Source organism: Bos javanicus, chromosome 10 (genome assembly GCF_032452875.1).
Source record: "Bos javanicus breed banteng chromosome 10, ARS-OSU_banteng_1.0, whole genome shotgun sequence".
NCBI lineage: Eukaryota > Metazoa > Chordata > Mammalia > Artiodactyla > Bovidae > Bos > Bos javanicus.
In genome coordinates, this window is record NC_083877.1 from 46,553,939 (window position 1) to 46,569,917 (window position 15,979).

Consider the following 15,979-nt stretch of genomic DNA (forward strand, 5'->3'; position numbering starts at 1 on the left):
TATAAGATAGCAGAGGGTGTAGTGAAGGTGCAGTCGTTATAAAAACGGACCAGTAGGCATTGGAAGCTGAAAGACGCCTGGGTTGCAGTTAAACCTAAAACCCATACATGAGCCATCAGTACCTTATCCTCTGCAGCCATTAATGCTTTCAAGGTCTGATCCATTATTCTTAATTGTTCTTCCAGCTGTCGAACTTGGCTGTTAGTGGACACAGGAAATGCACAAGGCCATTCTCAAAATCAGTGTGCAGGTAAGGCATGCAGTGATACACGCATTCATACACAGACACCCCACACAAGTCCTCCATGTTCCAGACTCGTGGCTCATCCATGTCGAATGAGCACATGAGGAGCCCGGAGCTGAAACAGGTAAATGTGCAGCTGCCAGAAGGTCATGCTGTTTAGTCACTGCTCCGCAGCACCCCACACAGGGCCTCCTGGCGCCGGGCCCGCTTACCCTTCTGAAAGCTCAGCCCGCTCCTCTGCACGCTCCAGGTCACTCTCAATGATGACCAGCTTACGGGCCACCTGCAGCAGGACACACATAAAACACAGACACCATGGGGCTTCCAAGCTCTGAGGACGGTGTGTGTGCGTGTGGGAGGACAGCAGGGGCTAGACTCAGCCCCTGGGAGTTCTTGCCTACAAACAAGATGATCCTCTCTCCCGTGGACTGGAAGGGAAGCAACTCTCTACCAGGAATGCCCATGGAGAGGAGGCCATCTGCTCACAAAGATCCAGAATGGTCAGTTATGAGTAGGCAGGCACATTTGAAGTCTGACCCAACTGAAGCCTGTATAATTACACAGCAGCCAGACCAACTGTGGAAGGAGGGGAAGAGATGAAATTCACCATCTCTGAAATAGCAGGATGATGAGACATGATGCCTTTTATGCTGAAAAGGTGGGAGCTGCAAGGCAAGACTGAAAATAACCCTAAAAGAACTTCATCAATTTAGAGCTCTGTACCTCCACTTCCTTTTGGTGGAGGAGGTTAAAAATGCCAACAGAAATAGCAAGAAATGCTAACATGAGAAGTTGATAAGAGAACTAATGAGGTCGAAGGAAGAAAGGACCAGGAAGAAGGGATCCTATGAAGCATTTCAAAATTAGCGAGCATAGCATAACCTGGAGAGGATGATGATGATGAAGAGTCAGTGGTGTTTCAGGAGAGCTAAAGGGAAAACTAAAACCTTAAAGAGTCATGTGGGCTCTTAACACAGGAGGGTGCTTTCATGGGGACATGACCAGGAGGTGATTCACCTGGGAATCGTGAGGAGAGAGGACAGACTGAGAGGTGCCTCCATGAATCCAGGAAGCAAATGTGTGGTCTGTGTCTCCACCCTGCCTAAACTGGGATGCACCAGGTGGATCTCACTAGGGATAACTGCTTGCATGGTGACAGCATGAGAGACTCCTTTCACAAAACATAAGAGACCCAACCTTCCCTGCTGTCTGGCCAAAGATCTTTTGTCCTAGTCTTTGAGGGTGGGGGGACAACAAATCCCTGGTCTTTCCCAGTGCGAATGACTCCCTAGCAGGATCAAAATTAAGAACCATCTTCTGGAGACAAAGGAAATCTCCTTCTCAAAAACACTCATTTCTGCTAAGGAAGCAGATGGTTTCATTGCTCCCCCAGTCCCTGCTTCTGGGCCATGGCTGGGACCCATGAGGCCTTGAGCTCTAGGATCTGACCTCTTCATACTTGCGGTCGGCATCCTCAGCGATGTGCTTGGCCTCTTTCAGCTGGATCTCCTGAATCTCCATCTTCTCCTCATCCTTTTGGGCTCGGCTCTCAATGACTTTCATGCCTCTGAAAAGGAAGATTGGCAGGAAAAGCCAAGATTTAGAGGTGCCTTCCATGAACTCCCATTGCACAGCCATGGTTTGTGAGGTTCGGTGTGACTGACCGAGTGAAACATAGCTACTTTCATCTTCCAAGCCATAATGTGAGACTTTCCAGAGCCAAAGGCAGGAAAAGACATCCACTTCCCTCTCTCTGTTTATTGTGAAGGAAAGCTTATACTTTTGGTACGGCTGACACTGTCCAGGCAGCTCATGTTAAATGAAAGGCACCATGGCATGGTCCTTTTTTTTTGAATCTGGAAGGGGGGGAATCAGAAAAGCCAACATGCTTTACTTGCTGTATAAATAATGGGACTTCTTCCCTTTTCCAGTGGTAAGCCTTAGCCTGGAAATGGATCAAGGTTAGAACAAAAGCAAATTTACCTTTGTGTACTTTTTTCCCACAAAGAAAGTAACTGTTCTTACCCCTTTAGCCACAAATGTAACTATTAGATTGAATCAAATGAAACTGCTAGAATTTGACCATGCTGCTGCTGCTAAGTTGCTTCAGTCGTGTCCAACTCTGTGCAACCCCATAGATGGCAGCCCACCAGGCTCCCCGTCCCTGGGATTCTCCAGGCAATAACACTGGAGTGGGCTGCCATTTCCTTCTCCAATGTGTGAAAGTGAAAAGTGAAAGGGAAGTCTCTTAGTCGTGTTCGACTCTTTGCGACCCCATGGACTGCAGCCCACCAGGCTCCTCTGTCCCTGGGATTCTCCAGGCAAGAATACTGGAGTGGGTTGCCATTTCCTTCTCCAATGCATGAAAGTGAAAAGTAAAAGTGAAGTCGCTCAGTCTGTCTGACCCTCAGCGATCCCATGGACTACAGCCTTCCAGGCTCCTCCGTCCATGGGATTTTCCAGGCAGGAGTACTGGAGTGGGGTGCCATTGCCTTCTCCGAAGAGATGGTGAGTCATCTTTAAAAATTCCAAAACTCTTAGTTAGAAGAGACAACACACAATGGTGAATAATGAACTGAAAAACTTCAGCTAACGAGCTTTTTAATCCTAAAGTCTGAAATCACCCTTTTCCCATGGTGGCAGGGAGCAGAAATGCACCTCAAAAATGGAGAAAGGGACAAAAGGATTGACTGCATATACCTGCCAGGTCATAGCACAGATACCGACTGCCAGTGTCTGAGACACTACACTGCTTCCTCATCTCTCTAAGGACAGAACTCTCTCCTGTATTATGGAGTCTTTCTTGGAGTGCTTCCAAGCAACAGGAGTACATTAACTTGAGCAGCTAAGCATGAGAGAAAATGCCTGCTGGAATAACATGATGGCTGATATGGCCCTGGTCTTCCTTTACTACCACAAGGCTGGATCTTGGGGTCATAAGTCAGGGAGAGCCAGGTCACGGGGTGAGTGGGCTCAGAGGACATGCAGATCTGACTGTATTTACTTGTGCACGCATGACTTACCAGCTTTACTAAGTCCAACACAACTTACTTTTGTGGATTATATTTCTGGTTTATCTGTGCTTTCTCTTTCACTCATTTGTTGGGCTATTTGACAACTGACAGCCCATACTTTATTTACCTCAGCCTAAGCCTTCTTGGTGTATTTTAACATAAAGTTATCTTTTAAACAAAATGCAGAATTGCTCCATGGTCAGCAGGAATGAAAGAACCAAATCACATCCCTAGAACCTCCCGTTTATACATCCATCTCCCTCGCTGGGTGGTGAGCTCTAGGAGGGCAGGAACAGAGTCTTTTTCTTCTTTGCAACCTTGAGATTTAAAACAAAAGTGTTCCACTAGTGTTAAATAAAACCAGTAGTTACCCCTGGATCAAGTGAGGAAATGGCACCAAGGTGCTGTGAAATCCTCAGACACCCAAGATCAGAGAGCCCTCTGGTTCCATCAGGGGGAAAGGTTGTGCTAACAGGTGGGCTGGACGAGGAGGCCTCACCTCTCACTCTCATCTGCTGCCTTCTCGGCCTCCTCCAGCTTCTGCAGAGCTGTTGCCAGACGCTCCTGGGCACGATCCAACTCTTCCTCAACCAGCTGGATGCGTCTGTTCAGAGAAGCTACGTCGGCTTCAGCCTGGGCAGAGAATGAGAGGTGTTTTAGTGTTGGAGAGGATGTGAGGGTAGTGCCTTCAAGAGGGGCTGGACTGAAACGTTGGTTCAACAAGGAAGCCTGGCTTTGTGGTAAGCTACCCTAAAGTGTGCTACAAGCCGTGGTCAACTCTGGAGTTGCTGGATATGTTCATCCATTGATTTATCCAGTGGTTGTCCACATATATCCACATATATCATCCCCGCGAGACAGAGAGACCGTCAGCAACACTTTCTCATTTGATTCCTTTCTACCACAGATTTCAACAGGCTGGCTTTATCTGACTGTCAGAGGGGAGCTTCATCACAGCCACCTCACACGGTGGGGGATGAGGTGTGGATAGAGGCGACAGGACTGACCCAGGCTCCATCACACAAGATGAGAGGAGCTCGGCGAGAACTCTGACTCAGGAGTCTCAATTCTCCTTTCTTCTGATCACATTCTCAAAGGGGCTTTATTAAATATTTTAGGAACTAAAAGATTTTTAAGTTCAGTGGTTCTAAAATATAAAACCATACAGAGACACAACAAAACCCAGTAAGCCCCCGTGCCCTTCAGCACCTCTTGAGGATAACAGGTCACACTGGAATAGTGCCAAGACAAATTTCCCAAGCGCCTGTGACCTAAGCCTACAGGCATTTCTCACAAGTCAGGGTGGCTACAAGAAGAGTTTCAAGCTCCTTAGATACTGTTTTCACTTGGTATCTATCTCTGAAATATGCTTCTTTTTTTGGGATGTGATGTTTACCTACAGTTACAAGCATTTATTACTATGAGCCTCAGGACACTTGCAAGACTGGCTGAGTCCATTACATACACTTGCATTGGTGGCTGTTTAAATATTATGCACGGAAGTGAAAGATGGAATTTGCTAATCTGGTAGTGTTTCCTCATCTACTTTCAGTTCAGTTCAGTTCAGTTCAGTCGCGTCTGACTCTTTGCGACCCCATGAATCGCAGCATGCCAGGCCTCCCTGTCCATCACCAACTCCCAGAGTTCACTCAGACTCACATCATCTACTTTGAATGTGTGCTTATCCTGCAATGATGGGGTTTTCAGGACATTTGGGAGTTTTCTAAAAATTACGGCCTGCACTTAGGGATGATGCTAGCTCTCTACCTACAGTGCTATCTTCCTTACTCACGTTCCTTCTTATGTGCAAGGAATCATGATTCTCTACACGGAGTATGGGCTCAGTAAATGTCTACCGAATAAAATAAGCAAAAACAACTTAAACAAAAGCAACTTTCTGAGTTCTGGACCCATGGTACCCGGGCTGGAAATGTAGAAGTAGTGAGAGTCTACGATCACAGCCTTGAACTAAAGGAACATGAGAACACTCTGCTCTCTGCTCATCTAGATTTGTAAAATTTTAAAAGCCAAGTGCTCTCTGGGAAAGAGAGGTGATTAGGGCATCTCCAACCTCGGTGAAGGACTCTATAAAAACATTCAAATACACTTTTATCTCGTCAAAAATTAACTATGTAGTAACAACTGGCTGATGGAGGCAGGGAGTAGGGGGAAATGTGAAACGAATCCAAGGTCAGTTTACAACTGTACCCACCCACAAAGTCAATCATTATAGATGCACAGTGAGAATTGGGCCCCACCAGGTCTCAATGGCCAGTGAACATGGTTTTTTTGGGGCTGGCGGTGGGGGGAGGGATGAGGGTAATATGGATAACACATTTCTTAAGTACGAGAACTTTTAAAAGTTTTTAGCCCTGTATTAAAAAAAAAAAAAACAAAACTGGAAGAAGGTATACATTAACGGCATATCTTTGGGTCAGGTCAGATTTCTGTATTTTCCAGTTCCAGAAAAATTCTATTCCTTTTTTCACTCCCCTCAACAAGAATTATAATATTTATTTAAAGCAATACATTTACAGCCCAAAGAGTTCTACATTATACACTTCAGGTTTAACCAATTTCATAAAAATACTTGAGAACAGCTGTATCCACAGATTTAGACTACTAAATTATTTCTTTGCCCATTTTTCTCTTTTCTTTCCTGAATAACCTCTTTTAGATATGGTTCAAGGTAGAATTTATCTGCCTCATATTTTGTCCACTGCTCTTTAGGCAGGATCTGCTGCCTCATGCTCAGGTCCAGCGCTCTCTTAATGCGAAACCCTCTGTCGTTATAAAGGTTCTCAGGAAGCCTTCTTATGGCTTCTTTTACATCGTCATTCTCATACATTGTATCATCTGGCATTAAGCCCAGTTTATTGAACCCAGTAGCCTTGCATACCATTTTCGAATACCCTCCAGCTCCACCTGCTTGATGCCGAAACGGCTAGCCTGTTTGCCATGTTGACCTGAGATAGAAGGAAAATTCTATTCCTTTTATGAACTGGGGTGGGAGGACAAGCAAGCAACTCTGAAAGCTGAAAACTAAAATGAAGAGCAAAACAAACCCACCCCCTAAAATACCACCAAGAAAAAAAATCAGTAGAGTGTCTAGGTCATGTACTCAAAAGTATTTTCTCCCTCTTTCTTAAATATGCTTGTTATAGGTGCTGTGGCCAGAGAAATGTCAACAAGATTTTCAAAACAATTTCTGTAGCCACCACACTAGAAGTTTCCAGCTCTGTTTTCAATCTGGGCCCTGACCTCAAGGACTTTGTACTCACAGAAAGGAGACTGTTTATGCTCTAGGGAAAGGACCTTTCAGGTGACAGGCCACTCTGGGTCCCCAGGCTCCCATGTACCTGGGGCGTTGGAGACAGCACTCCATGTTCATTCCTGCCTCTGCACAAAAGATCTCCCTCCCTGAGAGGAACCCCCATTGATCCCAATCTTTGCTCTTCTGGCCTCCACTCTGCTTTTTCTTTAGCTCTGGATGCAGTTTTATAAATGGAACTTCTTTCCCCCTTGGAGCATTTTGTAGAATCTACATTAGGGGTTGTGTCCTATAGGAATACCAGTCGACAGGCCCCATAGAGGGCACCCAAACAACAGCCAGGAATGGATACCAGTTCCAGGAGCCCCACTGGGTCAATGCAGAGAACAGACCTGTAAGTGGTCCACAAAAATGGGGTCTCAGATGTTTAGCTCAAAGGGTCCCTAATTCCCACAAATGGCTGTCTGAGTTCACCTGAAGACACATATTAAAAGTACACATTTCCAGGCCCCATCCCTAGAGATTCTGATCCAAGAGGTCAAGAGAGGAAGGTGGGAATCTGCACTATAAAAAAGCACCCACCCACCACCCCACCCAAAGACGCCAGCAAAGCCTACAGGAAGCACTTATGCAGCTCTTTGTTGAGCAAATAGGAAGAGGGAGGGACCTCTGACCCTGAGGGTTGAAGCATGCTTGGGTCACATAGCCATCAGCGGGAGACAGGACGAGTACCCAGTTCCCTGCTCCTCCTGTACAGGCTTGCCTGTTTCACTTTTCAAGGCTTCCTGGAGCCTCAGAGAAGCCCTGGAATTGTTGGTTCTCACCTATGGGGTCTTTCCACCTTCTGACATCAGCACGGCAGGTTCTCTACAGTCACCCCCAATTCAAGCCCCTGACTCAAAGAAAGGCCTTCGGGACAAGGCCTAACCAGGACTAGGAGAACTGTACTCATTATCATCTGCTGAGCAAGTCCTCTCAATGCTTTTTGAAAAAAGGCGTGGTATAAAATCAAAAACATCATCAAGTAATCCCAAGGGGGAACAGCTCACACAAGGACACAGAGCATTTGTTCTCAACCCAAGAAGCCAACGGCTGCTGCCCTGGGAGGTTTCACAGCAAGATGGGCAAAGGTGCTTGTAGGTTACAGCCTGGATTTGAATGCAGTATCTGGGGAGTAAGTATCCCTACAAAAGGTTCCCCAGGGAAAAACCTGGACTCTTCCAGGCTTCTCAGGCCTTACAGTACTGGTCTGATCACAATTAAGTTTGGCTCCCTAGAACTGAAGATACATTCAATTTCATCAATTAAGGGCACTCTTTTCACTTTTTTTTTTTGGATTATGCTGTGTTCAAAAGGCTCACATCTCTCACCTTCACTTGCTTTTATTTCTGGTATGTATTCTCTGAGTTCTGAGGCTTATTCAGGTATTTTCTAAGGTTGTTTTCATCACAATACCTGGGCAGTCTACTTAAGACTTCACTGGCTGTTGCCTCAGTACAAACCTCACAGCCACAGGACCTTTTGTTATTTAAAAAGCAGATATAAATAACAAGGCATTTGGGAAGGGTCACGACCCCAGACGCAAATTATTTCCTGGCATAAAAATCACCCTCAGTGTCCTAGGTTACCTTCTAACAAGGTAACCCATGTGTTGACACTGCTGGCAAAGTCTTTGTTTAGGATGTTAGTTTCTTTTATTTCAAAAATGCTATTGTGTCTCAACATGCTATGAGCTACTCAGAAAAGAGACTGCTATATTAGTAAAGGCTACCAACTGTCTTCCTGGAGAATTGTTGTTAAACAACCACCAGGTGCCCTGCACTTGTGAGGTGCCTTAGAGCTGTATGTGCCTTGCCCCATCCCATTTCACAAGGGGTGCGCTCAGCTGTTCACTCATGTCTGATCCTTTGCGACCCCATGGGTTATAGCATGCCAGGCTCCTCTGTCCATGGGATTCTCCAAGCAAGAATACTGGAGTGGGCTGCCATTTCCTGCTCCAGGGGATCTTCTTGACCCAGAGATCAAATCCAAGCCTCTTTTGTCTCCTGTGTTGGCAGGTGCATTCTTCACCACTGAGCCACCTGGGAAGCCCTCTTCCACAGGGCAGGTGTACACCATTCCTGTGCTCTTCTACAAGACGCTACAAAGCTACAAAGCCATCAGAGGCATGCCCACACAATACAGCAAAAATATTTCTCCAAGTCAGATCTGAAAGAAAACTTTTACAGGGCCTAGATTTTCACAAAATCCAGATGTTACAGTCAATATACCTAGAGACAATTTAAAAATAGCAATGACTTTTACTTTAAAAACAAGTAGTCCTGTTAACACTTAAGAAGAAATAATGGTAGGAGAATAATATTATATTCTAAGAACAAATCCTCTGAATATATTTTCCAAGTCCTCCTGAAGTGGAGTGCAGCATGGGATGATCACAGGTCAGGTCTTTTTATTTCATGCAAAGTGTAGTTGTCCAGAGACGGTTTCACCCTTTACTGTGTAAGACCAAGCCACTACAGCCAAGTTAAACTTCTGCCCTTATATGGTAAGGAAAGGGGGAAAAAAAACACGCATGACATTAAGGGGCACTCCCATGGATAAGAGATAAAAACAACCTCTCTATCCGCACCAAAGCCTATAATTCATGAGGCATATTTGTACAATGAGCAAGAAGGGATATGAACAGGGCATTGTAGTGCCTTAGCCTCATCTATATATGAAAGCAGAAAGGCAGAGAGTACACTCCTGTTATTGCCACCCTGGGGGTGCCAATGTGAACACAAAATACACTTTTAGAATCCTGGTCTCAGAAATATTTACCAATTCTAAAGCGGGAAAGGGCTGGGATTTTTGTAAGTTGGTTTTTCCTATGATTTAATAAAGTTACCAATTAAGAACCTACAGGTTGCAACTGTAAGTCCCTTTGTTTGCTGGGTACCATCCAGAAAGGAGAAAGGAGGACTGGCTTCTTCTTGCTCCCTCTTTTCCTTTGATAAGGACAAAAGACAAACAAAACCCCAGTGGGTCACAAGACCTAGAGTCAACCACTACATCGAGCAAAGTAGTTGCATTCCAACATTCTGAAGAGCCCACACACCTTGGAAAAAATAAACCAGTAGAAAAAGAGAGATGACTGCTTTTTCCAAGGTAAGTGCTGGTGTAACAGGGCCAATTAACTACAGCCTGTCTGAACCTTTGAGACTCTGAATGTAGAGCTAACTCTCCAAATATTTTTTTGCAGTGGTTCACGACTTTGTCACTAAACTTTAATCTCTGCTGCCAAGAAAAACTGTGACTGCTAGCTTAACTCATAGCTATGTCTGACAACTACCAAGAAACCACCTTAAATTAGCTATCTTCAAGTTTCAGTTTTGTAAGTTAGGAACACCTCTCAATCTGAAATTCCCTCTTCTGTGGGCTGACCCAGTCCTTAAGTTGTTTTCATAAAAAGTTCTGTGTCCGTCTATCCCATCTTCTGGATAGACTATTTTCAAAAATCGCTTTAAAAACTGAAGTTATTTAAACTTTTTAACATAAAGCTTTGAAAAGAATGAAAGCACTACCTTTTACCCAACTGGCCCAGGAAGAGTACTGTTATAAAAACTAAGCCCAAAAGAGAAGGTGAGTGTAATAGTCACAATGTGCCCTTCATAAAATTTATCTTCTGTGTCTAACATCAATCACCAGGACAGGAGTCCATAAGAGGCGCTCCTGTACAAGACCACATATACCCTTTCTTAGCAGGGGGAGGGAAGCTCTACCAACTTCCACCACTAACACTGCTTTGACCCATCAAACATTCCTTCCAGCCTGCCTGTGTCCTCTCTCTGTTCAAGTTGAAATAAGAATTACTGATTAGAAGCATTGAAATGGAGTGTTTTAAGATATAGTGAAATGAGCATCCCATTTTTAAAGCCCTTTGATAGCTGGAGAACTGAAAGCAAGGGAATAATGAGCGATGCAGAGTGCAAAGCCATTCTAATACTAACTGACACAAGGCACTAGTGTGCTAAGCGCCATGGCAACTTCTTTACACATACTCTTTTCATGCTCACAACAGGCAGGTACTACCATTACAAACATTGTGCAGTCCGCGAACTGAGGGGCTGACACGTTCAATGATTCGCAGCCAGGGTCAAAAGTTCTTATCCATCATCCTGTTCTGTTGGTTCTAATGGTTCAAGGACAACAGCGAGTCAGAGAAGGAGTTGGAATTCATTCATTGCCTGGCGAAATGCAGAAACAGCCACGGGACCTTTGCTGTCTTGTCCTTTACAGAAAATGATTTCTTGCCTATCGATTTCCTGGTTCCTCTCCATTTTATCTGAAACTGCATCTAGTTAGGCTTTCCTCTTAAGAGGATCCATTTGCTTCTAGGTATTTTATGCAACACAGGTCCCATAGCTTCTACAGCCCACCATAACACCATTACACACACTTCTCATTACATACACTTTTTCTCTAAAGGCTTCTATTAGTACTGCACGCTACAGTCCATGGGGTCGCAAAGAGTTGGACACGACTGATCGCGCACAGGCCCCGCGCACGCGCGTGCCCACACCCTCCCACCCACCCAACAAGCACGACAGTGTATGAGCGCTTGTCCTAAAATTTCCAAGGTGTTTGAGTATCCTGATATAAAACACACATACTCAAACAGCGAACAAACAGCGAACGCCTAAACTACCTCTGAGATCCTGTTCCTGTTTGCTGGATACGTTTGCCTAGGAAAAACGAAGGAAGCCAGATATTACACTCAAAGTGGGGGAGGGGGAAGCCGGCGGGAGAAAACACCCAATAATCATAGCCATTTAGCCAACTTTTTCAAGACTCGGTAACAAAGGAACATCTATCTGTACAGGAGAACTTGGGAGGAGGGCTGGTTAAGAAAGGGAAAGGCAAAGGGCCGCATACTAAGTCAAAACACGCGCTGTCAGTGTCTCACCCACCCCAGAGAAACAGGCTTTCAAGAAACCAAGGCTAGACAGAGATGGGCGAGTTCAGCATCCCCGGGCCTCAAAACCTGGCAATGCCTCAGACGTGATCTGTTAGCGTCCTTCCCAAAAGAACAGATTTCCACAAGGAGGGACCTCTTTTGTCCCCACCTTCCGAGTAAATAATGCCAGGAGGGCAAAGGGCACATCCCTTTGCCTCGGGGGACCCGAGGCGCCGTGTCGAACGCAAACACCCCACACAGAGCCCCTTCTGGGAAAGTGCTGCTTCCAGAACCTTCTCAACACCACTCCTGCTTTCCCCTCGGTTCTTTGACTGTAGACCAGAGAGATGAAAAGGGCCGAGGTGAAGGGGCAAGACCCCTCCCCAGACGACACCTGCGGGCCCAGGTGCGCCAGGTGCCCCCCGAGGCAGGGGGAGGGGTAGAGAAGGTGGGCTCCGGGAGGCCTTGCGGGGCGCCGGGGCGGGGGCGGGGGGGCGATCGGGAAGAAGGCGCCTCTGGTGGTGGGTGATGGGTGGGTCCCTTACGGTCTCCCTCAGCTTCCTCTCGTAGTCCAGTTCGCGCTGCAGGCTGCCCGCGCGCTCCTCCGCGGCGTCCGCCTGCTCCTGCAGGCTCCGAATCTTCCTCCGCACCGCCTCCAGCGAGCTGCTCCCCGCCATCGCGCCGAGCGGCGGCGGGCCGGCAAGCGGGCGGGCTGCGGTGGGAGAGGCGGGCTGCTGCGCTCCTGCTGCTGCGGCTGCCGCACTCCGACCGACCGCCCGCCCCGCCCAGGCCGCAGCGCGCGACGGCGGCGCCCCCTGCGGCCCAGGCTCAGCCCGGAAGTCTCGGCCTCCCGGGAAGCTCAGGCGAACCGCAAGCGGGTGCGCGAGCGCCGGGGGCGGACCCAGCGGGCGGGGCGGGTCGCGCGCCGCGGACCCCGGGAATTCTCCAGTCGCGGGAGGCACGGCGCATGCTCGCGGCTGCCCGGCTGAAGGGCGCGGCGCGCGCTGCGGGGGCACCAGGTGGGCAGGAGACGGGGCCCCACGGCGCCTAGGATGTTACTTGGACTCCCAGCGCCCCGCCCTGGCGCCGCGGAGAACCCGGAGTAACGGATTTGGCTGCAAGGGGCGACGGTGCCGCCTACTGGCGGCGGGAGCGCTCCGCTCCGGACTGCCAGATCCCTGCCCAAGAGGGAGAGAAGCCGAGCGAGGGGTTTGGGGCTTAAATGTGTCCCCAAAGGGACTGTAAAGAACCCCAGAACACCAGATCCTAACCCAGCAACTCTCCTCCCCTCCAAACTCATGACGTGAAAACCACTAACATACTGCAGAGGTTAAACCTCCTAAATGCTGTCTTGCTGGGTTTTGGTTCTCGCCTGGCTGTGTGACTTGGAAAACAACGTGACTTCATCTGTAAAAGCGCGGTTAATAGTAATACGTGCTGCTGCTGCTGCTAAGTCGCTTCAGTCGTGTCTGACTCTGTGCGACCCCATAGACGGCAGCCCACAGGCTCCCCTGTCCCTGGGATTCTCCAGGCAAGAACACTGGAGCGGGTTGTCATTTCCTTCTCCAGTGCATGAAAGTGAAAAGTGAAAGTGAAGTCACTCGGTCGTGTCCGACTCTTCTCGACCCCATGGACTGCAGCCCACCAGGCTCCTCCGCCTATGGGATTCTCCAGGCAATAGTACTGGAGTGGGTTGCCATTGCCTTCTCCAAGTAGTACATGAGGATTATGAAATAATAGAAAGCGCGAAGCACAATACAAGGTAAGTAGGGAACTCAATGATAGCTTTAGTTAATAACAGGCATTGTCTTAGAGGAGAAATACGGTATGCTGCTGCTAAGTCACTTCAGTCGTGTCCGACTCTGTGTGACCCCATAGACAGCAGCCCACCAGGCTCCCCTGTCCCTGGGATTCTCCAGGCAAGAACACTGGAGTGGGTTGCCATTTCCTTCTCCAATGCATGAAAGTGAAAAGTGAAAATGAAGTCGCTCAGTCGTGTCCGACCCTCAGCGACCCCATGGACTGCAGCCTTCCAGGCTCCTCCGTCCATGGGATTTTCCAGGCAAGAGTACTGGAGTGGGATGCCATTGCCTTCTCCGAAATAAGGTATGAAACTCCTTAAATGAACTTACAAGACAGAAACAGACTCACAGACTTAGAGAATCAACTTACGGTTGAGGGGAAGGGATGGTTATGGAGATTGGGATGGACATGTACACTCTGCTATATTTAAAATGGATAACCAACAAGGACCTACTATACAGCACAGGAAGCTCCACTCAATCTTATGTGGCAGCCTGGAGGGGAGGGGAGTTTGGGGGAGAATGGATACATATATATTTGGCTGAGTCCCTTCCCTGTTCACCTGAAACTATCACACAATATTGTCAATCAGCTATATTCCAATATAAAAAAGTTAAAAAAAAAAAAAAAAACACACACACAAGCACTGTCTTAAGAGTCAGGCTATGGCCCATAACCATCTGTGGGACCTCAGACCTGCCAGCCTCTCTGGAACTTACTTTCTTTTCCATAAAAACAATTGTCTCAAGGGTCCCTTCTAGTTACAACCTTCTCTGATTGTAGGAAGGTTGTAATCTGGAATCTGACCAATTCTGGGCTGGACTGAGAAGCCTTTTAAAAGCACACCAAGGTAAAGAATGTGACTGCCAATGCAGGTGGGTTCGACCCCTGGATCAGGAAGATCCTCTGGAGAAGGAAATGGCAACCTCTTCCAATATTTTTGCCTGAGAAATCCCATGGACAGAGGAGCCTGGCAGGCTACAGTCCATGAGGCTGCCAAGAGTCAGACACTTAGTGACTACACAACAACAATAAATACAGACAAGATACTGAACATTTCCTTTACCCCAAGGATCCCTCAAATTGCCTTTTGGAAGTCCTGTTCACTTATCCCCTGCCTCATCCCTTATATAAGCCCTGGCATCTACTATTTTTCTTCTCTATAATGTTATAATTGTTTGAATGTTATATAAATGCAACAATACAGTATGTAACCTTCAAGAAGTTAAAAAAAAAAAAAAAGCACACCAAGGAAGCCAACAGAACCCTATGAGAGCATCCGGCTGCAGCTGGATGAAAACCAAAGTGGACACAATCTCTGGGAACAAGTCTCGGTCCATACTCCCCTTGGGCCATGTTTTTAAATGTCTTCTAAGTCTCATGGCTTTCTTTCCTCACCTTTCTCACAGAAGGCCCTTCAAGTCAGTTCCAATGTGTTTAAGTGTGGGAATAATGAAGAGAAAGAAAACACAGTTGACAACCCCCTCCTCCTCGAAAGCCCTAACAACTGAACTTGCTTTTCTGACTCATTTGCTAAGGACATTATCACAGTCTCTGCTGAGACTCACAGGTCCCAGCATGGGCTCTCACATCCTGTAGGTGGAGCCTCTCGCTTTGTTTCCACAGTTTGTCTAGTCAGGAGGGTGGTCACAACTGCTTCCCTAAGGGTACAGACAGTAGGTCTCCAACTTTGAGGGTGGGAGAGGGAGCATCTGGGAACCTTCAGGAGCCCTGGAAAATGCTGGACACGTGCACATGCTCCAAGCAGCCAACTAGTGACTTAATGTCTTGCTTTTCAAACACCTGGGAAAGTCAGTTTGAGGTGAGTTCACTTTCATGCTGATGTCATTATACAAAAGAGTTTAGGACAGTTGTTCACAGCCTTGGCTACACATTGGAATCACCTCAATCCCAGCGATTCTGATTGGCCTAGGGTGCAGCTTGGATTTTAAGTTTTTAAACCATCAATGTTTAGTTAAGGTTGAGAATCACTGATTTAGGAAGAAAAGACCTACAGGGAATAAAGACTCACATATTGCAGATGCCATAGACATCACAGTTATTGGGGAAGGGGTTTAAAGCCAAAGAAAATGGAGCCCTTGATCCCCTCCAGCTTCACTTAGGTGGAGAGACCATAAGAAATTCAAAACAAAGCCATCAGAGATTTGACCATGTGAATTACAACCTTTCAAGCTAGGACGAGCCCATTTCTGGAATAGGATTTGTAAATCGTTTGGTATAAAATTAGTAGAAAAATGTTTTTAGCAGTAGAAAAATGTAAAAATATTTTACACTGGTGAGTAATGACAATCCAATGCCCTAGTCCCAAATGTAATATGATTCGACCTCAGGAAGTTGACCTCTCTCCTACCTCCTCCTTCCCTTTGTGACATCTGTCTCTTCCTCCTCAGGTCTTGACTATTTTTACTAGTTAGGAATCACTCTAAATAAAGCATTTCTTCACGAATGTCTTCTACATCCCTACAGGTTGCAAACAACCTAAAAGAGGAAGATAATCAATATACTACCCCCCCAAAAAAGTGTACCATATTAGGGACAGTTTTCCAGTGGGGGGGAGGGAACAGTTTCAGAAACCTCCCCCTCCTCCTGGCTCCGCCCACTCCCCCCCTCCAACTAGCTTTAAATATCCTCTTTGCTACTTCTGCCTCATCTCATTCCAAAGCTCCCTTAAACAAGTTTTTTCAATAAAG

At 46.9% G+C, this 15,979-nt stretch overlaps 2 protein-coding genes across 30 annotated transcripts in view; both read right to left on the reverse strand.

The window, feature by feature from the left end:
* The window catches only part of TPM1 (tropomyosin 1), a 29,709-nt gene that overhangs the window by 10,612 nt on the left and 3,118 nt on the right, over positions 1–15,979 (reverse strand). For 11 of the 29 annotated variants that reach the window (XM_061431066.1, XM_061431068.1, XM_061431087.1 and 8 more), the window contains 3 exons: positions 3,758–3,891; positions 1,694–1,811; positions 457–527 (listed from right to left, as the gene is read on the reverse strand). In XM_061431066.1, the coding sequence (XP_061287050.1) occupies positions 457–527; positions 1,694–1,811; positions 3,758–3,891 (323 nt within the window). Of the gene's footprint in view, positions 1–122; positions 199–456; positions 528–1,693; positions 1,812–3,757; positions 3,892–12,010; positions 12,321–15,979 lie in introns of those variants that run through there. The other 18 variants (XM_061431070.1, XM_061431071.1, XM_061431077.1 and 15 more) reach the window with 5 other exon arrangements.
* On the reverse strand, positions 3,866–11,990 carry LOC133256197 (cytochrome b-c1 complex subunit 7-like). The gene is given in 3 exon segments (XM_061431104.1): positions 3,866–6,153; positions 6,156–6,177; positions 6,180–11,990. Coding segments are annotated over 3 exon segments (342 nt in total). The 5' UTR covers positions 6,219–11,990; the 3' UTR covers positions 3,866–5,872.